The sequence below is a fragment of the Apteryx mantelli genome, chromosome 21 (assembly GCF_036417845.1).
Source record: "Apteryx mantelli isolate bAptMan1 chromosome 21, bAptMan1.hap1, whole genome shotgun sequence".
In the NCBI taxonomy this organism is placed as follows: Eukaryota; Metazoa; Chordata; class Aves; order Apterygiformes; family Apterygidae; genus Apteryx; species Apteryx mantelli.
Genome location: NC_089998.1, coordinates 9,336,172 through 9,358,270, shown reverse-complemented (window position 1 = coordinate 9,358,270; position 22,099 = coordinate 9,336,172). Strand labels below are relative to the sequence as shown.

General features: G+C 50.6%; 1 protein-coding gene across 1 annotated transcript in view; it reads right to left on the bottom strand.

Moving 5' to 3' along the window:
• ASTN2 (astrotactin 2) overlaps positions 1-22,099 on the bottom strand; it is a 433,335-nt gene that overhangs the window by 292,935 nt on the left and 118,301 nt on the right. Inside the window, exon 4 of the mRNA XM_067309282.1 lies at positions 34-183. Coding sequence (XP_067165383.1) covers positions 34-183 — 150 coding nt within the window. The remainder of the gene's footprint in view (positions 1-33; positions 184-22,099) is intronic.

The following is a 22,099-nucleotide window of genomic DNA, read 5'->3' as shown; positions in this document are numbered from 1 at the left end:
AGCAGCCGGCAACTGTGCCGGGTGGAAGCCTACCTCGGGGCCGGCTCCGGCGTTTCCGTCTCCCCACCGACGTGCTGCGCAGCGCAGGCTGGAGCTGCCCGATCTCAATGGGCGTGTTGGTGCGGAAGCTCTCCTTGAACTTCTGCATCAGGGACTCCACCGTCTCCTGCGTCACCTCGGGAGCTGCAACACCGGCAAAGGGACTACTGTTAAAAGATGTTTGGGCAATCATGTACCCACCACCCTTCCTAGCCACCGTCACGCTTGCGAAGAACAGCGTGATCCAGAGTCAAGGGCATGGGACAGAGCTCTGCCAATCTGGACTGCCGTAAGAAGCCACCTCAGGGGACCCAGCCAACACTTTCCAATTCTTATTAGAATAACAGAATTCAGTAAATTGTGAGTTTAGGAAAATTACATTTTTCACACCACTTTCCAACATTTGCAATTATTCCTTGCCTATTCCTGTATGTGAATGCCAGGGCAAATGGAAGCACCATGGCCTTATTAGAAGTTACAGCCTGAAGAGTTCAAAACATACAGAAACGCTGTCACTAGTCACAGGAAGCCCAAACGGGACTGTGCTGGCTTAGGATTATGTTTAACTCTGCTTTGGGAGTTTGCAGTCAAACCTGAGGCTTGGCAGCCTTTCGGGTGAATGTGTCCTCCATGACAAGTAAATTCTGGCGCTGTATGAGAGTATGCAAAGCTCATAGCTTTAAGCTAGGTGAATAACCTGCATAGCTGCTCTGGGTGTGCTTTAACACATTCAGCTGAGTAAGGAAGTCCCTTCTGGTCCTCCCACTGTGCCTTCCAAAGGCCTTCACTCATATGCAGAGTGACAGCACCTGAGCTCAGAAAACAGCTTTCTTCAGTGCCGCAGAGCAGATCACACTTCTTAATATTTAAGCAACTCCCACCCTTGCTTTCAGACACCCACCCATCCAGTAATGCTGAAAAAAACCCACCCAGAATTGTACTATCAAATTTGCCACCCACCAGCACAACAGGCAGTTATTGGAAATAATGAAAACACTAGCAAATGAGAAGGATGAAAATCAGGACCAAAGGTTTGTAGCGGACCTTCTGAAGGCCGCGCAGGTCTCCCAGGTTGAAGCAAACAGTTTGACCTCTGTCAGCTCCTCAAATAAACTCATTAGCAGAGCATAACCTCTGTTTCTGTCTCCACGTTAAGAGTCATGAAGTCTCTGATTAGTTCATGAAGCTCCCCCTGCCTCCTCACGGCGTCTGCGCCCATTTGGAGCTGGCAAGAATCACCAGCCCTGCAAGCATCCCACATCCCATCAGACAAAGGACCTCCTTGTCCTCTCGACCTCTCTGCAGAGCTTTCCCCGCCACCCTTGGCAGACGCCGAGCAATCCCACGGGCTGCGCACACCCTCCCCGGCTCCCTTTGCTTCTGCTCGCTGCAGTGCTGCTTCCTCCTCTTTGGCTCGCAGGGAGCCCTCCCTCCTGACAGCATCGACGCCCTCCCGGGAGCGGGAGCCGGAGCCGGGCTCTCAGCACCTCTGCAGCGTGCCGCTCACCCGGGCTACGCCAGGCAGAGACGCTGCTCCAAGCTCTCTTAGAGCAGCTCTGCCCATCACCCTTCCCTCCGTGGTGGCATCCGCGACCCTGCCCTCCTCCGCGTGGCTCTGCTTGTCTCCGGTGCTGCTGCAGGAGCCGTCAGCAACAGGGCCCTGACCCTCTCCTAGCAAAGGCTGCCAGTCCTGCTTAAATCAGCTGAACTCTGCAGCAGTTTTGCACCACGAACCAATGTCACCTAGGGAAGTGAACCGGCTGAGCTCCTTCAAGTTAGCACCTTAGCCAGAGCTCCCCAGCTCTGCAGGATTTAAGGGCTAATGCATTAACCTGCTGCATCTCCTAGACCCAGAGATACATCAGATATGTAGTTTAGCTGGAGATACGTGGGCACCTGGCGAGCTCGGGATGCTTAACTGCCCCAGCCCACAGACTCCAATTCCCTTAGCAGCATGCGGCAGAGTTCATTTTAGTAAGAACGGTGGCCGTGCAGGACGAGGCATTTGTAACCCTAGACGAGGATGCGACTTAAATGAGGAATCGCCAGCGGAGACAGAGAAGGCTCCAAAAATCGCCCGCGCAGAAGGGAGGGGTGCGAGGAGACACCCTCGCAGGAGGAACAGCCCGCATCGCGAGACCCCTTACGTGGATGCACTGCCAGATCAGTCAACGCACGGAGCTGCTTCCCCCTCCCCAGACAGAAAGCTGGTGAGCAAAGGAAGGAGGGAGGAAGGAGAGGAAAAGGCAGGGGAGCGGAAAAGCGACAGGAGCAGGCAGCAATACGGTCGGAGGTGCTCTGCCCTGCCGCTGCTGGCAGGGTGATTTCACACCGGGTGAGCACACCGCCAGGGCTCTGCACGGCCCCAGCACCGTCAGGCTGCTGGGGTTTCACCAACGCCAGAAATAACGCACCCAAACTCCCAAATGTGCGTTTCGAAAGCGCTCCCGCTCCAGGGCGGGCTTATCAGCACAGGCAGGCCCATCTCCAGGACAGGCAACCCGCCGCGGGCAGGAGCTGCCGCCCGGGGACGCGAGGTGCGCTGCCAGCGTGAAGCGAGCACCTCCGACCTGACACCTCCTAGGGACAGATGGGTGGAAAGGACCCAGCTGCTCACCGACAGCGTGGGACACCCACCGCAGGCAAGGTCCCATTCCGCTCAGGACCACCCGTGCTCTGAACAGATCTGCCTGCACAGGTCCCCTAGGGAGCCCCTGGGTTTCCCGGTCCAGGCGTTAGACCTATGTCGGGTGCTTTTCCACACCTGAACACTGTAGATAAGGTACCTAAAAACTGCTGGGGCCATTGCGAGGGGGAGCGCAGGAGAAGAGCAGATCAGCTGCTGTTCCCCATCTGCACAAGCAAATGAGCGGGGCGCAGGAGAGGATCCGGCTGAACACATCAGTTCAGCAGTGCCCCACTGGGCAACGGAGAGACGAGGAGCAAATTCACTGCTGGCGCAAGCATGGGAGGGGGGAACCATTTCAGAAAAGCCCGCGAGTGTGGCCTAAGGGACCAGATATATTATGTCCTCCATTATTCAACATTGAGGTCCCCCAAGCACCATAAATCACAGGCAGAATGCTCCAGGCCCACTCGGCAGGAGAGCTCTCAGGCTCTGGGTTTACAGCAGGCACTGCAGGACACTGCGGCGTCGGATATCCCATCAGGCGACATCACAGGGGAAATCAAGTGTAGGAAAGGCCCCAGGAGAGCACCTAGTCCCATCTCCTGCGTCATTCCTGACAAGACGTGCCAAACCCAATCTTGCAGCACTCCACTGAGGCATCCAGAAACGATGCTGCAATACCATCCGTTGGCACCAGCTACGGTTCAGCCCCTTACGCCCTGCAAGTGCCCTTCTCAGCAGAGCCCTACAGCCCCAGCACAGGGCGTTCGATGGGGAAAGCCCTTTCCCGGACACACGGCGGAGAGGAGGCCGCCCAGACAGTGTCCTCCAGGAGCACACGGGCACAGCTCCTTCGCCCAGGAGAGCGGCCCTGCCACTTTTCTGCAGCATCTCAGTCGCTCCCGACTCTCTCACCTCCTTCGGCAGCTGCATGGGGACAAGAGATTAGCGTAGCAGGGCCTCGCTGCGAACAGATGGCAATTTATTTGAACCTCGGGGCTGTGCAATATATAACATGTGCAAGTAGAGCAGGGATCTTAGGAACTGCCTGGCTAAAGCTTATTTACTGAAAGGAGGCCAGAATAAGAGTGTGATGAGAGGAGGAGGAGGGGGACGAGTTTTCAGCTAGCTAGGAAACGTAGAGAGGTCGCAGCTCCGTCATGTTCCTTGCTCGGCTGACAGGAGTAATCAGCGACGCTGTGATCATACCCCATCTGGTCACCATACTCAGCGCATCAATCCAGAGGCATCTGCTTGACTGTTTGTCAGTGGAGCGGATGCCAAAAGCGGGGAGGGGGGAAGCATTATCTTCGTGGGGAGACGGTCCCAGCAGTCGTCAGCTATTTGCAACGTTACAAATATTTACTCAACCTCCAGGAAACAGAGAGAAAACACAGAACGGTGAGGCACACTGGGAATGCTGGATCTCATGTGCACATTGGCACCTCCTTGGCTTCTCCGTGCTCCCAGCTTGGGAGCAATGCGGGGAGAGCCCTTGCTGGTGTGACCTCAGCAGATGGAGTCTGACCTGGGCATCATGGCAGAAGCAGGAAAAAAACATCACTGTCAAACCAAGGGTAGCTGGATTTAATCTAAATGATCACTGGGAGTCAAGGATTAAAGGAGGGAGCTTCGCTCACCGCCAACTATGTCAGAAGGAAGGAAGAAGATACCAACGCAGAGCAAGGAGGCACAGCATTAGCAGAGTAGTAGGTCTCTACTGAGCCTGAAGATGTCCATCATATCTACACAGCAGATATTGTCCACCATAAACTCCATCACCTTGGCTTTCTCACCCAGGAATGTCCACAGGCAACAATCTGAGCTTTTATAGCTAGAGGTAAAAAAAATCACCCGCTCTGGTTGCTATTGCTCTATCCGCAGAGGCACACAACCACACGGCAATCATGAGTTAACACATGCGTGGCGTCAGAGGCCGCACACGTCCCGCTGGCGAGGGCGGCTGGAGGCTGACTAGACGCGCACGTGCTGCAGAGCAGCACTCGCATCACCCCATGAGGTTTTAATTGCTCGGAGAAGGACGGGAACACGTGCTGGAGCAGGGCAGCACGAGGCTTCAATCAAACAAATATTTCAGCTCTGCCCTGCGAAACCTGCGTGGGATGGCAACGCTAAACATAGGCTCCCGCGCTGACCCACGCAGCCCTGCTTTCACACGCTGCCCTCCTCTCGCAAACGGCTCAGCAGCGCTATCACCAGCGCTTAGTCACTGGTTTCTCCTTACAATTGTCAGCGTTGGCCGAATGAGACACTTTCAGACACGATACAACTGTCCTCTCTCTGAGCGAAGTCTACCAAACTGTCTTCCCTCCTATCCCCCGTTTCTAAGGTAAAGGAGATAAATTCACCGGGACTATTTAGCTCACATCTTCGTCACCGCTTCAGAGAGTTTTTAAAAGCATAGCAGAGGTGGTGAGATCCACCCAAAGGTTTGGCACATCACTAGTGTCTCAACATGTCTGTGGCAAACTCACCCCTTCCTAGTAAGGGGGTCTGGCAGCGTAAGACCACCCTACCAACAAGCTAAAACACAGGCAGCACCAGGCTATTCGGTCTCCATGAAATCAACTTCCATCTCCTTTAGTGATTTTAATACACTGCTGAAGGTCAATGTACCTCTGTAGAGCACATCACACGTTCTCATCGTACACCTCCCTCCTGTCCACCCCCATACTCTATTTTGAAAGTGATTTGCTCTCCTTATGGCTCCCCTATTCGTTTGCATGTCTCCCACAAAACAATTCATACCAATAGCCTTTCTTCTTTTTGCTGGCACAAATTGCACTGGGAAAATATGTTGTTTGGATTAAAATTAAAAAAACAAGTCATCAACAGAACAGTGTGAGTGATGTTTGGGTAGAAATACATTGCAACTGCGATAAAAAGCAGAAGCACCCGTTTCTTCTTTCGTGGGGTTTCCACTGCAGGCAACAGAGGTGTCCCTGGGCTTACCCTGACCCAAAGTGTCTGAAAGCTGCTGTGTCCCACAGCTGGCAGCCATGCTCCTCCGAGGGCCAAAGCAACCCTTGCCCACTGCTCATCCCAGAGGAAGAAGTGGGATTGCTTCCCTCCCTGCTCTGCTGTAGCCCCAGCCGCTCAGACTGAACCTGCTCACCGGGTGAGAGGGAAACAATGTCCCACCACTTACACAAGGGAACAAATAACTTCTTCCAGAGTAACAGGCTGACTTTGGGGTTTGTTTTGGGGAGAGAGACTAAGACCAGTACCTCCACCACCCTCACTTTCAACAGTGCAGAGCAAAGGACAAGGAACTGCAAAGCCACTTTGAACATGTGACTTTTTTTTCCAGCCAGCAGAGGCTGAGAAGCAACGATGGGGCAGGTGGCCATGCAAGTATCCCATATCCCTTGGAAACGAACCCTCACAACCCTGCTGAGATATTTCAGAGTCTTTGGACACTGGCTCAGAGAACCCCAGTGGACCAGCCGTATTGCACGCTGGAGAACTGTCCTCAGCCTAAGCCAACGCTCCTGTGCTAGCAGAGCCCCTATAGTCACTGAGCGCTTAACAGCCTTGCGAGATGCTGCACCAAACCCAGCCAGGGCAGGAGAAGAGCAGGCAGCTTCTCTAAACCAGGCTCAGCGCCTCGCACTTCCACCGAGCGACTGTGAGAGCTGGATGGGCCCACATCTCACTTTTGGCAGTGTATTAAAATAGAGCTGTGAGGCTTAAGGTCTGCAAAGCTGACAACTTTCCTGAGACTCCCATTCTTTGGTGTTTGGCTTAAAGTCTCAGTCCCTGGAGCCATGAGGGTCCTTGTCTTTCTTAAGCAACATTTATGTTCTCCTAACTGCAGGGAGAAAGCTGGAAAGGCAATACCTGCTCGTATTAGAGCTTCCCACACTAGACACCAAATAAAAGATATTTGAAAATGCTTTTCTTTTTTTTAGCACTTGATTTTCACATCACTCTCTTTGATTTCTAGGTGCCAGAGCCTAAGTTTTTGATTCCTCAAAATTATCAATGGTTTAAATGCTCCCAGAGTTTTGGAGAGAAGACAGCACAGAGTAACTAGCAGAGAAGCTCAAGAACTGCTCAACTGAATACACTGTTTCACTGAAATCAAAATGTTTCACAAGAACACGTCAAACTCAATTAAGGATTGAATAGAAAAGTTGGGACGCAATCAAGGTTGTTGGGATTTTTCCTTCCTATTTTACTTTGATTTTTGCATGTACTTATGATGGCACCTGTGGCCACATGTACAACACGGCCCCCTTGTTTCCAGACACTAACTCTCCTCTAAGACCATCTCCCTCACTCTTATTGACTGCTTCCAATATTTTTCAAATAATCTTTTTCTAGGCACAGGGCATAGCTACTCTCCTGCGAATCATTGATGCTAGCTGTAAAGGTCTAATGCATCATTACATCCGTAATGCACTATGTAAACGTACACGCACACCACGTATGTGTAGCATAGCTTAAGTTTAATATGTTGTAATTGTTTTATATGAATCAAACCTCTGAGTTTCAATAAGGTCATTTTGATATTTCTGAATCAATATTTCGGAAATTTCTATTCTAGAAAGTATTTCAAGATATTGACTTTTCTATCCTATTTGGAATGAGCATAAATTTCACAATGTTGGAAGTTTTCCACATAGTGGAAACTCTGTTTTCTCACCAGCTCTAAATAATGGGTGTTTGTTGTTTTTTGAAGCATGAAATAAGCGACAGTGTTTGTTCTGAAACTGGGATGTGGACTGATTTTCAACAGTGCCACTCTAAAAGTACTAAGCTTCAAAAAGCAGAGAGCTTTACTAGCATAAAATTAGATAATTGTGCCAATGCCTACATGATGAAGGTGGGAAAAATTCGTACTACCATTTTACACACATTAGGAAGAAAACACATCTGGATAGAAATATCTTGCCACAAATCACAGTGAATATAGGAAGGACCTGAGAAACACTGAGAACTTTACCACTCCATCCCTTTCTTTTAGCCACCAAACACCTCCACCACCTCCAGCCTTGAGCAAGAGAGCCTCTGCCCCCATCAGCAGTCACCTGCTCCCAACCAGTCCATCTCATATACCACAAATACCAAGTCCAAACAACTCTTGGAGACTGCTGGGTGCATTATGCAACCAACTCAGGATATATATATGTATATATTAAAAAAAAAAATCAAAATCAAAACTAAGCACAAATAATCAAATATACTCACATATCAGAGCTGAATGCAAGGGACCAAGTGCCTTCTGCAATGCAAACTTCTCCATGCCATTCTTAGATGAAGCCACCAAGGGAAAGGGTAACCACGGCACAGCATGCTTTGCCTGAGCTGGCCCCGGCCCCCTCCTCAGCTACGTCCTGGCCCCCCAGCCCCAGCCTGCAAACACCGAACTAGGGAGAATCACTCCGTCTCGGAGAAACTCTCTTACACAGAGGGGTTTTCAGATTCATCCAAATAGGGCTATTGGATCCAAGGAGCATTTTGAAAACATGCTTGTATTCCATCTCTGCTTTTTCTTTCTTCTCTCTCTCTCAGCCCTTTTGGGGGGCTTTAAAATAGAAAATGTATACATTTCTTTAAGACAGAACTTAATATATATTAATAGGTCATCATATATATTAATAGGTCTCTCTCTTTAAAAATAGATCTTCATGCATAAAAAATTGATTTTAATTGTAAATTGGAGGGGGAGGGTAGAATAAGAAGAGATAGAGGAGGGGAAAGTTTCATTTGAGATGTCTCCTTTGAGGCAAGCTGAACAAATGTACTTTCCTCCTTCATATATTCATGAGATGACTGCTTCTCTACCCCGTTCTCCACCACCCTCAGTTCCGGGCTCGGAGCCAGCACAGTCCTTATCTGGTACGAGGCAGGAAAAAACCATGATACGATCAGAAGTTTTCAGTAGTTTAACAAATCTGAAAAAGTCTCCATTGGAGTTTAATAAAGCTTGGAGCATGCAACGGCTACGGGAAAAGCGAGATGCTTGGAGAGGCTGACGTACAGCGTAGGAGGGGTACAGGAGCACACAGATTTGCGTTCACATGGGAGCGTGCGCGAAGCAGGGGAGTGAATCGTGCCCAATGGGATCCCACGGCGGGACAACCACGCAGGAGCATCAAGGCACGATCCCCGAGATGTGCAGAGGCTGCGGCTCACAGCTATTTAACAGTTGTCCAACAGTGAGATGTGACCCATGAGTGCGTCCAGAGGTTTGCCTCAGTGGTCTTCCTCCTTTGGATGAGGACAACAAAATATTGGGTCACTAGGACCTGGAAGGAGTTTGTGACGCACAGGAGCGAGCAGATGTTTCCTGGGGCTACTCTTGCCCTACTCCAAACCCACTCTTCCCCCCTCGCCACAACAAACCAGCCTAGCCACAACTCTATTACAGCCACCTCTTAGGCTGGAGCAGAGGCTCTGCAAGGAGCCGGTTTCATCACAGCTCTTCGGAGTAGACCTGCCCACCCCTTCCTGCAGCCTCCTCAGCAGAGAAATCCCAGAGAGCTTCCTTGGGGTACCCTGCAGAGCTCAAAGCTTGTCAGGGTCACTCTCCACCAAGCTGCCACCACCTCTGTGCCGTGCATGTCCCGATGGCTCAGGAAGGAGTGCAGGAGGTGGCTGAAGGCAGCACCCTCAGTCCCATTTCCGAAGGAGATACACCTCATGTAATTGTGTTGCCTGTCTCTTCTCTACACCATGCTACCTCAGGAGACACCAGTCAGAGGAGAGACCCACTTCCCATTGAGGGAAAGGCTGCAGTCTAAGCACAGTCCTTAAGAGACACTGGAGAATCCACACCACAGATGGTGACTTTATAAATGCCCTGACAGTAGGAAAAAATTCAAATGGAGCTTTCTAAGTACCAAATAAAGTCAACCTTTGGATGTAAGCCCATAGGAAACCGAGCATCCTGAGTCATGCTGCTAGCATCATTATTTCCTTAAAAACTGCTAATACCAACACAGTCAAAAGCTCAGGCAGGCAAATATGGCCATCGACACTTTCGGCACCATACACAAACATGCACAAAATCCCCGCTACATCCTGCAAGCGGCCCAGAAGAGGCTAGGTACCTGACCCACGTCAGAGCTGGGGCTGCCCAAGCGTACAGAGCACAGCAGGATTTCTTAGCCCCTGCGTACAAACCGTTGTGCTCAGAGAGAGGGGAAGTGCCCTTTGGGATGGGGGTAGTGAGGCAGCACGCACAACTACACGGACAAGCTTAGTTGTCTTTGGACACACTATAGAGTGGCTTATCTGGCTAAAGCAATCATGCTAAACTAAGTTAGGATAAGCTCTCTCATTTCCTTGTTTTCCTCTTTGGTTTCAGTCCACTACAAAGAGACCAAGTCCAGTTTCTCTGGTTCTGACCAGAGTCATTTGGCTGGGATGGCCATGGTCTGCTTTGGACCAGAGCAGCTTTGCACAGCCCAGTACAGACCAGGCAACCTTCAAACAAACAGCAAAGTCAGGCTTCCCAGACCCTGCTCCGGACTTCCTAGTCCTGGAAGGCAGGAGGAAAAGAGGTTAATCCGAATCAGTAACACCTAACTCTCCTCTGTTTTGCTCCCATGCAAAGCCTTGCCATTCCTCCCAACTTCACAGAGCAGGAGAAAATATCTGCAGCTCTTGTCCTTGCTCCAGCCAGAAGAGCTGTTAATCAAACTGGCAGGAGCCCCAGGAGAACATTCAGCCCGTAGGGAAGGGGAATCTCAAAGCCAGGACCCAAAGCAATGCCCTTCCTCAGCCATTGTGTGCCCTGACCCTTCTTCATCCTCTCTCCAGTCACGGCGCTCAATCACTTCCCAGCTAATTGCCTCCACTCATGTGTGCAAACTAACCATTTACTGGAAAATGCCACGGAATGTTAATTTCATTTGGAACTGGGTAATTGCAAAGCGCTTCCATTTTTTTAATGATATGAAATGAATAAGCATTGTATTAATGGCATCATTTCCAACTACGACCACAATCACAGCCCTATCGACAGTGGCTGTGAGTTATATTTCATCCCTCACTTTCCTTGCTTTTCTTCCTTCCTCCTTTCCCTTCCCCCCTGCTACCTCCCCAACTTCCTACTTTGTTAATTAAGATAATGGGGTATAATCATAAACACACAGTGAAAGATCAAACACTGAGGAGCCAGAGCCCAACAACCCCTGCCTCCACTGCACACCTTTGTGATGTGAACACTCTGCAAACCAGCCGGGTCACAGCACTTCTTGGGCTGTTACCTGCTGGGTTTGACCTTCCTGGGAGTTGCTTCTGGCCTAGGCTCTTCCTACGGGGCAAAGACATTTTTAGCACACCCACCCCCTGACACCTTCAGGGCATTTGTCCCTTTACCCCATTTTCCTCCTGCTGGGAACCACAGCAAGGAAAAGCCTTCAGTCATAGGATCTGCCCTCAAAAGCCTGCCCCATCTTTACCCACCCCAGCACAGAGGGCCTTGGGCTATTGGAGATCCTGCATCCCACCATCTCCAGCAGCACAGCTGTAAGGAAGCTCTTAACTTATCTTTTTTTAAGAGCTGCCATAACTTTTTAGCTTATGCAGTGAGTAGACAGAAGCAAGGAAGATGGGCAGGCCTGCAGCAGCAGCTAATGCTTCTCAAGTTATAAAATAATTGAAAAGTTAAATAAAAACGCTCTGGAGAAAGCTTCCCTATTTGGTGCTAATGGGCACATGAAGAATCCCAGCCTAATGTTGCGTGGAGCAGGGAGGAGAGCAGCCGTCGCTGTGCGAGAGCAGGGCCCCGACCTCCAGCTTCCCTCCACCCTGCCACACGTGTCCTCCCCACACGCCCAGCAAGTCCCATGAAAGGTCAGCAATAAAACCAGCTGTGAACCGGCAAGGGGAGCCCTGCTGTGAAAGACAGATGAGGGCAGAGTCCCACCATGGGCAAGAGAGACCCATCCCTACCTGGCCAAGGAATCACAGTTAGCGGATGAACCTGGAAGAAGCAGCACTTTATCACTTCAACTGCCGGAGACAGCTCAGTATTAGCGACTTCTAGCATCCCTAGGGACGGGAAGGAGTAGGACAGTGCTCAGAGAACAACAAGGGCTGCAAATGCAGGTGGGAAACCTGGCACGGTGACCCCTTTCCACACCCCACCACTTCTCTAAACTCCCTCCTTGGCAGCATGGTCCATATTTGCACTACTGGTACTACCTGGTACTACCCCAAGGAGGCAGAGGTACCATTTGGCCAATGGATTTGCTAGTTACACATGAAACTTCCTTTGCCCAGCAGGCGAAGTAAGACCCCTTTCCCAGCACCAGCAGACTCCGCACTGCATGCCAGAGAGGACAAAAAAGTGATATTAACCTGAAGGAGGAGTGCAAACCACCAAAAATCCATCTTGCAATGGGGCCGAGAAGCTTCAGCTGCACGCACACTGCACAGGCCCACCGAAAGCAGCCCCTCTTTAGTGGCAGCGAAAAACCACCTCAAGCACATCAGTGTAGGCAGCTGGGTCCAATTCAGCCTCCCTGACCAAAGAACAAGAGCAGTCTGCCGGTCTGAGAGCTGATCTGTTGGCTCAAGAGAAGAGCTGGACCTGAAGGAATGCCTGGAGAGCCCAGGCTATTGAAAGCAAAACACTTCCAAGACACAAGCGCAAGGAAGCAAGGCCAGGCACTGCAAGACCCCAAGGGGCTCTGCTTCCCACGCTCATCTCGGCCACGCACTGAACAAGACGGGCAGCAGCTGAAACCCTGCAGGGCCCTCCGAGGAGGAGCTCCAGGGTAGGTGAGTCACTGCAAATACTGTAACTCACCGGGGCCTTCAAAAAGGATTGATTTGAAGTATCTTGTTAATAAGTTTCCCCTCCCGCTGGGTCCTTCAGGTAGGTTGCTGCCTTATGATAAATGGGACTGGAAGGTGCCTGCAGACCTAATGCCTGCACAGGTGCCTGGCCTCGATCTGTCTTCCTTAGGAGCTAACTGACAAAACTAACGGCCTCAGTGCCGTAGCCAGCTAAAACATGACTGATAGGAAGAGGACATGGAAACAGAGCAAAGCAGCTGTCGCTGCACTGGCCTTCTTGTTCTCCATAAAATCCATAAGCCCAGGAAGGCTTGACAGCGAGCCAGTCTCCAGCAATGAGCAGACCTCACGTGGGTCAGAGCTGCTGGGCTGCTCCACAGCACTGAGGAGAGCTGAGAATGGACCCCTCTTCTCTCCAGCTTTTCCTTGCACACCACCTGGCTTAACCAGGATGCCCACTAAAAGCCAAGGAAGTGACAAGCAACGCCTAGCCAGCAAGTCAAGGCTGACGAAACAGGTCCATCATCCTCGGCAGGCACCACAGGCTGGAACAGCCCCACGTGCATCAGCACAGTAACAGCCTCAGCTCTGAGTGACCCATCTCAGGAGCTGCCTAAGAGATGATCAGCGCCTACTTATTTCCAGCAGAAGCTGGAAAATTGCAGGATTTTTCTCCTTCACTTCCAGCCACCACACCCCCTTTTCCTGTTCAGGTTGACCTCAGGAACCAACATCAGGTTTTTGCTTCACGCTGGCTCCGTTTCGCTGATGAAACGGTGGCTGGTGGAGCTGAAGAGATCCCAGTTCATCCGCATTGCACAGAAGGAGGCTGCACGATGCAATGTGCTGTGGAGCACACAAAGCAGGGAAACCTGGGGAGGACACTTGAGATCCCTCAGGGTCACCCAAGGAGAATAAAAAGTTCCCATATTATTTTTTATATTTTACATCAGGCAAAAAAGCACGTCAAGCCAGTCCTGGTCACCAACTGGTCTACAACCCAGCTCTGCCTTTAATAATGTAGTGCTTTATCACACATTCATAGTTATGCACAGAGTGATGAACAATGCGAGCCTGGCATCCATACAAATATAGTTTCTGATGGCTTGTTTTCCTTGGACAGCCAAAACTTCACAGCTTATCTTCTGTGAGCTTGTGATTTCGCCTGGATGAAAAGCATTTTGGATACCTGGGGAATTCGGGGCTACTGCACACAAAACTGCCGTGACAACTTGAACAGGCATCAAGGGGCTGAGACAGCCCCATAAAACCCAACAAAGCTCATGTTAAAAGAGCTGCTGACTTGATGGGCTACGAGTCACACAGCTTTGGCTGGAAGAGGGGATTACAAAGGACCCTCCTCTTCTGGTTCAAGTCACCTGGCTATTCCAGGCTCGGGAAGCCACTAGCATCAGGGTGAGACCAGCCCAAGTCTTGCAAAACAGTGATAAACCAGTGGGACTTCATGAAACCGCTATCCCTTTGGGATGCTCAGCGAAATGCTGGTATATTAAAACACCCCTTTTCTCTTTGATTCCCCATGGCACCATCAGAAGCCACTTTTCCATCTGCTTCTTTCCTCCTCTGTCTCATAAAATTAGCAAGCAGAATATAGCAAAGGCAAAGGAAGGGGAGGAAAAACAACAAAAATCTTTTCATCAAGAAATCCAACCTAAGACCATTTTCTCCACAGCAGCCTTTGTGGCGGGCCAGGGAAAGCCGCAGCTGGATGAGAGATGTTTAAGCCTTAACTAGTCACTAAGCATGTGCCAGCATGATATGCTGTGCTCCATGGATGCACCGGCACTGCCAGGAGCCCATGACACCTCCCACGGAGGGGGACACATGAGCCCAGAGGGAGACACCAGCCCCTCCGAGGGCTTCCTGGGCAGGGAGCCCCTGCAGGCTTGTTTTGGCAGAGGGCTGCTGTGCAGGAGCGGGACAGGTGACGGGATGCGGAAGCTTTTGGGAGGCGTGCAGGGGAGTCCTGCAGCAGCACCAGGCCAAAAGACCATCGTTCCCTCCTCACTGCAAAGGAAAGGCCCCGAGCGCCTGTCACCCAGCTCTGAAATGGGGTCAGATCCAGCTGGAAAGGTGCAATTTCACACTCTGTGCCACTTCCCAAGCAGCTTGTGCCCCTTCCCTGCAAGCAACTGAGTGCTGGCCAGGCAGGAACCCCCAACGCAACACCCCACAGCTCTTTTATACCTTGAGACCTCTCCTTGCTCAGCCCATTAATGGAGAATAGCCCCATAATGCACTCCCCTGCGCGCACAGACCTCCCTCACCCGACTCACATTTCTCCTGAACTTGGACCTCCCCACGGAATAAAGCACACAGGCATCAACAGGGTTGTCCCCATGACAACCCAAACCGGGACCTGATGCAATCAGTTTTGTTTGATGGGGCGATCAAAACAAACCTAAAACTCCAACTTGGGAGCTCTCCTTTCAGAGCTGGAAAGGCAAATAATATATTAATTATGACCATGTTTATGTCTCTGGAAAGCAAAGTTTTTCCTTGGCAGGTATATACATTTTCAAATCAACATTAAGTCACAGCTGGCATCACTATAAAATGGCATATCCATTATAACCTCTGCAACTGGGGCCCCTATTCTCTCCACTTCTCTTCAGCAATGCACTCAAATCACTTGGAATTAAGCACATCTGACTTAAAGTCATGCTTAATTGCTCTGATAACTAGAGACACTAGATAAGCACGTGCTTAAATGCTTTACTGAATTGGGACCCGTTTCTTATCCTGGAGGGTCTAATTTATTTTGATTTCTTCTAAGCTGAAATTTGCAGTGGGATTTTTGTCAGCCAGGAATCAGTGGACGGCAATGAACGTTTTTCACTGCAGCCACACGAGCTGCGCGAATATACATTTTAAAAGGTCTTGGGGAATTATGCAAAAAGTTGGTGGGGATTAGATCTGAGGAAAAGCTGATCAAATACAAAGAGGGTCATGATCCCATTAGGTCATGGAAAAGAAGATAGAGCCCCAAGACACATCCAATACCAACCTGACGTACTGTCCCATTTTAGCTTCCAGCCCCAGCAAACGTTAAGCCATCATTTTATTTATTAAAGGCTCAGAAAGCCTCTGATTAATACTATGATTCATGGGCGCTCTGCATCTGCCTACACTAGCGAAAGGCAGCTGGAGACAGGCTGCACCAGGAGCAAGCCAGCTCCCAGCCCCATCGCGGCAGCCGTGGGGGACGTGACGACAGCAAGCCCCAGCACCGCAGCACAACGCCCTGCCGGCGTCCGAACTATGAGCCTGGCCCGTCTTTGACTTCTCCTCAGGGATGCCTGGCAGCTTGAGCTCAGCAAAATCGGGTTGCTCTTCTCCATCAGGTTTTCCATGAGATGTCCTTTCCCGCTACTGAGGACAAGCAGCGTGACCTCGGCCTGCCTGTCACTTAGACTGTTACCGGGACATCACCTCTGACTCAGATCCTCTTGTTAGCGCTCACATCCAGATACTCCAGAGCTCACACATTTGTTATAAGTAACACCTCCAGGACACAGCTTAACTATCCATCTTCCTATTCCGCATCTCCGTCCCTGAAACATCCTTATCTCCAGCCTTGACAAATGCTGTTCTGGAGATCACTTTCCTAGCCAACTAATTCAACCCTTCCTCTATCTGCCCTTTTTCTGTTATTTCAAACCTAAGCCATTCATCTCCCCGTAACCCTGTCAAAAATATTCCTCCTTCAAATTCTCTTTCACTACACGAGCCAGAGAAATCCAAGAGCAGCTTGGCTGCAAGGCACCACAACCTCTTATATTACCATGACCTCACATTTCCTTGTGCTCCCCCATCTGCTGCTTTTGCTTCACATGCAGACCAGAAGCTCTCTAAGGAGAGACATGTCGTTTTCCTCCTGGGTTCGTACAGCTCCCAGTACACAGAGGTCATGGTCCCATGTGAAGCTCACAGGCACTGCACCAGCAGATGATAATGAATAATAGAGTTTGCTTACACGCCTGACACAGCCTGGATTTAAATGTCTGTCTTATGATTTTGACAACCTTCTCCAATTCACAGATGAAGACTGGACCACAAAGTGACTTAGTCAGGGTTAAAAAAGCAGCCTGTGGCAGACTGGAGTCAAATAGCTCTCTCCAGGTTCACACTCTAGTTACTGAGCTATCTTTCAGGCATGCTAAAAAGGCCACCCACCATCACTGCTGAGAAAAGCATCTATGGATTAAGTAAGAAAAACTGAAGAGATTTGCCCAAGTCAACACAGCAGATTAGAAAAAAGTCGAGGAGTTATGAATTCAAGATGACTGCAAGAAGCACAACCATGCCTCTGATAATTCCCATTGTATTCATCATCTGTACTGTTGGTAATAAGTCATGTCTCCTGTCTAGACTTGGAGGCCATACCCAGACTGCAGTGTCTGTGACAAGAGCAGGAAGGTCTGCTTGAACAATTCTTTCTTTTCCTGAACATGAAAGAAACAAAGAAAATAAAGATGGGTCCTTTGTTGCAGGACTGGTATGGCAGATACATAAATTTTCAAGCCTGGTATCGCACCCCTCTATTTTCTGCTCACTTTTCACCATGCAAAAGTTCTGGTTCCCACTGATCCTTAGGAGAATATGTTTAGGCAAAATCTTCTCTCCTTCTTGCCCCACGACTGGCTTCACAAAGCCAGAAAATGCCAAGAGGATTTCACTAGCAAAGAGTTGGGGATTTCTTTCCAAACGTGTTAAAACCTGTTTGGACAGATAATCATCCTCTCTCCTCAGAGGGTCTGGGGAACTTGTTGGTAATGCCACATTCAAGTTTGCTCTGCTTTCATTTACCTTGACTTACTAGCCCCATCTCCATGTAATCAACGTGTCCCATCTGTAACACTGTAGGATCTAATGGTGCTGCCTGCGATGGACTAGGGGACAAACCCTTTGAAATAGTATTTGATGAACGGAAGTAAAGCATTCCTGCTGCTATAGGACAAAGCGATATGATGATAGATGAGAGCCAAAGACATAAAAAGAGAAAAGCAAGTTAGGAGTTCCCAAAGGGCTGGAGCTTGAGGCCATCTGCTCAGGAAAGGCAAGGGAAGGCAGAAGTTGTCAGGAGCATCCATCGTCAACTGTCTGGAGGAATGAGGCTTGGTTCAGAGAGTCAGTGAAGGACAGGTGTACAGGGAGGTGAGGAAGGTGACGGCACCCACAGGACTTTACCAAAACTTCATAACTGCAGAAGGCTACAAATCCACTGGGACACCATTTCCATCGCCCCAGCAAAAGCCAAGACCAGAGGAAACACATCTCACAAGAACAAACACCAGTCTGCACCTCTCAGACCCACGAAGCAAGAAACTCTTGGAGACTTCTTAATTGCCTGTGGCAACCTCAAAACTGTGAGAAGACTGCACAACCCCCTTTCCGTAGCAGCACAAAGGGACCCTTTGGGCTAATAAGAACTCCCTGTCTCTTGCCTCTACCCTCGCTCTGTTTTATTAGTAAGAGAGACTACTTTTCTTCTTCATAAACTGCCTTGGATTTTCATTCTGTCTAAATTCATCTGGGCTCTGTGCAATGTCACCAGGTCAGTTTGTGCTCCTGCTGCAATTCTAATTTTGTCAGCTTTCCATTTTCTAGGGAGTTGGGGGATTTTTTTTTTTTCTTCCCCAATCAAAAATGATTTTGCATAACAGTAATAATGTTAATGGCCCTGCACGGTGCATCCAGATTACAGGCTGCAGCTGGGGAGAAATAAACATCTCATCTTTGCCCTGCTGTTTATCTACCCACAGCAGAGCCTGGTATCAGGTCAGAACCTGTAATTTCATTAACTTTATCACCCAGACGCGCTTGTTGCTAGATGTCATTATTCAGCACATTGCTCCTCTGTTTGTTTGCACCGAGCTCTGCTTCACACGCTCCGGCAGCGCAAGGGAGCTGCCTTTCCACACGCCTCGCTGCAGAGCCGTGTCCGAGACTCTCAAGGAAAGTTTGGCTCAACGGATTCGTGCTCGGCTTGCCCGCGATTTGCGAAGCAGACATTTTTGCTGCACGACCTCCAGAGGAAAACGCTCCCCATGGGAAGTGCAATCGATCCCAACAGGCCGCGCAGCACGGCACGCACAAGCTCCTGACGACGGGAAGCGCCTGCTGCATCGCAGCCCGGTGGAGGGGAGGCAGCACCCGGGGTGCCAGGCCGGGCCCAGCGCACCTCCAATCGCTCACTCCGCACGGCACGCCGCGCTTGAGAGCCCCACCACGCAGGAGAAAGCCATAAGCACGCAAAGGCGGAGGTAACGCTGGTTCTTCGTCGGATTTGCCGTCCCTGGTAATTAATGCTGGGGACTGACACTTGAAAGAGCCTTTTGTGACAGCCCGCAACATGATACCGTTTGGAGCCCGCTGACAAGTCCCAGCCGATGTCTTATCACAAAGCTACGCCGCAAGAGCAGCAAGGAGAGCTTTTTCCCCAGATGCTAGCTGACCCACGGGGAAGCTGGTACAGTTTCCTGCCCGGCCTAGGGTGTCACACCGAAACCCGGCAGCTCCTGACCAAGCAGGTGGGTAAAGCAAGGCAGGCATATTGATGATGGAGGCAAGGCAGAGCAGGAGAAGGTAGGCCCTGACCTTACCCTAGGGTCACCCTACAGCTGGGTTTCCCTAGACACATTCACCTTTTATCCACCTGTAAAATTTTGCCCGAACAGAATTGATCTCCAGGTATGTGGCGCCTGCTCACACCAACCGCGGTTTCTGCAGCCCATCTGCTACACTCTCACAGGAATCCCAGCTGTATCTGCTGCTCATGGGCAGGTCAAAACGCCTGGGTGTAAGGTACATCTGATGCATCCCAGATCATTGTGTTTCCCATGCAAGTGCAAACCAGCTATGAGGTGCGAGTGCAAGGCTCACAGCACATGTATTCATATTTTCGGCCTGGAAATCCTAATCAGGACTACAGCTACCAGGCTCTGGCCACCTTCAGCAGAGAGAAGCAACTTGGGGATGCTGTAGCTTGGCTGCTTGAGAAGAGCCTCCTTACGGAGAGAGAAGGTGACCCCATGGGAGGAAACACGTGGTAAGCCACCAGAAGGCTTCAGAGGGACCAGAACAGGAAAGGTGCAAACACACAGTGATGAAGATACCTTGCTAAGGACACACATGGAGCTGCTCTTAAAAAGTGCCAGGAACGTGTCACTCCTCAACCAAAGGAACTGAGGTGTCTCACAGCACTCTGACCGACACTGGGCCAGGCACCACGAGCATCTCTGCTGGGGCGGCTAGACAAGAGCCAGAACTCAGGACTGGGTTGTGCCACAGATGTTCAGACCGGAGACTCCCAAGACACCAAATTTCCAAGCAACAGAAAGGCATTCAAGCACACCACATGGACAAAAGCCAACGACAACCCAATAGTCCTACACGGCTTTGCATATCCATCCAAGTGCTCCCCTTCTGCCTTCTCTGAGACAGGGTTATGGTCACGGTTCCTAAATTGCAGGAGCAGCAGATGTTCAGGGAGTCTTCTGAAAGATTTGGGCATCTCCATAATTTCTGAGTTATTTTGCCGGTTTCATTAAGGTTTTATCTTCTCTCCTCTGCCTCAATTCAAGGTGCAAAGCACGGCACAGTAATTAGGAGAACTGGCGGGAGAATTGGTGAATGTAACTCACAGCCGCTGGCAGTCTGTGGGCAGTCCTGGCCCTGGAGACTGGTTGCAGCCCCAGGTTGGGGGGATTTTTCAGTCAGCATAAAAGGTACTTTATCGCCAATTCCTGAAGTCCTTGGAGAGTTTAATATTCTGCCCTAGATCTTGTTTACTACTATGTTTTGAAGAGTACTGAAATGCAGTTACTGCTGTCTTCCCCACTCATACGATTCTAAATAATTTATAGAAAAGCAAAACAAAGAAGAGAATATGAAAGAATAAAAAAGGCAGTTGAGTTACAACATATGAAGGCTTTCATTTGTTTGCTCTCACTGAGCGCAGGGTTGGGCAGACATCTCTTAACACCGCAGGCTGGCAACAGCCAGCCGCACACAAAGGCGGACGCCAACGCGGCTGCTCAGATCAGCGCTTCAGGGCGGCCGGTGGACCCCGGGGCACCTCCGTGCTTCTCCGAGCAACGATAACCGTCACCATCACGACGATCTGGCTTAAAAGAGGAAAGAATAAGATGCACTTCATGCACGGGGGAAAAACCACGACTTCAGATGCCACTTGGTGACTGTCGCAGGCGTAGGGACCTGCTTTGCAGACGTGGTACCTCCTCCCGGCTCTCGCTGGCTCACGTCCTGGATCCCCATCCTGCCTGAGCCCCAAGGCAGCGCGGCCCCCGGCAGCACCCCAACCGCCCTGCCTTCGAGGGCGTCGCGCACACCCATGGGAAGAAAGCAAGGACAGTCCGGCGTCACCCCACGAGCCCTGACGCCGCGAGAAGGGAGCCGGCGCGTCCCTTCCTCCCGTCGGCCGGAGCGGCTCAGCAATTAAAACTAATGTACCTCGCTTTTGTTTATTTGAACGCGTTTTACTGTACTTTGCAGGTTAACAATGTTAAACGCTTTCTAATGACATTTCAATAAGCAGAGGTGGGTGTTACAGTCTCAGAGAGACGGTCTTCAAAAAACCGCAGGCAATCAAATGTGCATTAGCCTAAACACTCTGGGGAAAGCGCTTTCTTCTCCGCGCAGGAGACACAAACCCCGCTAGCTGTGCCCGCGCAGCCAGCCTCCCGACCCCCGTCCCTCACGGACGGGCAGGGTCAGAGCAACCCAGAGCGAGCCCGTCCCTCTAAGCTACGATGCTCCAAGCGCAAAGAGCAGAGCCACACGGTCTGGCAGCACGAACTTTACTTGCAGTTAAGAGAACAATTAAATAAAGAGAAGTCAGTCTAGTGTGCTTCATATAGGCTCCGGCACCGGCCTCCTCCTAGAGCGTCTGAGCGCCTTCCAGCAGCACATTAAGAGACATGGCTAACATCTGTCGCCTGTGGTTTGGTCTTGCTCCTCCTCTCCCAGGAGAAGTCGCACAACTCTATAGCAGATAACTCGCCTCTCCCCTTGTTCAGCCTGCAGAAGCAGCGCCAAGGCCCCGGCCATATGGACTCCCCTCTGCTCCCAGATATCCTACGCAGCCAGCAACAAGCGCAAGCATTCAAACAGTGACGACAGAGGAACCCCGTCTGTCTGACTGTATGCAACCTTCAGCTGCACCAGCACTCGCTGTGCCAGCACCAGACTGCTTCACCCAGAGAAGCCCGGCTTCCCACCACAGCTACTTTCTTTCTGGGCTGGAGATGGCTTCTTTGGCACTTGGGCCCTTCATCAGAGAGAGGGGGGACCCCAAAGAGACCACAGCACCTCCAAGTGCCAGCCCAGCACCTTCTGGGAAGGCACAAAGCGTCCCCAGCAATCTCACCTGCTCAGAAGGGGGCTCAGGGACAGACACGCAAACCCAGCCCTCGCTGCCCAGCTCCCCATGTCCGTCAGAGGATTAACACCTTCGCAACAGTGACATTATCCAATATTATACCGTACAAGCACAGTCAGCACCAGAGGGCTTGGCAGATACTACAACAACCAGCAGCCAGAACCCACATACGCAGAATTTTATAGGCTTCTTTCTATTCTAACCTATAGATGTTATATAACGCCGTACCT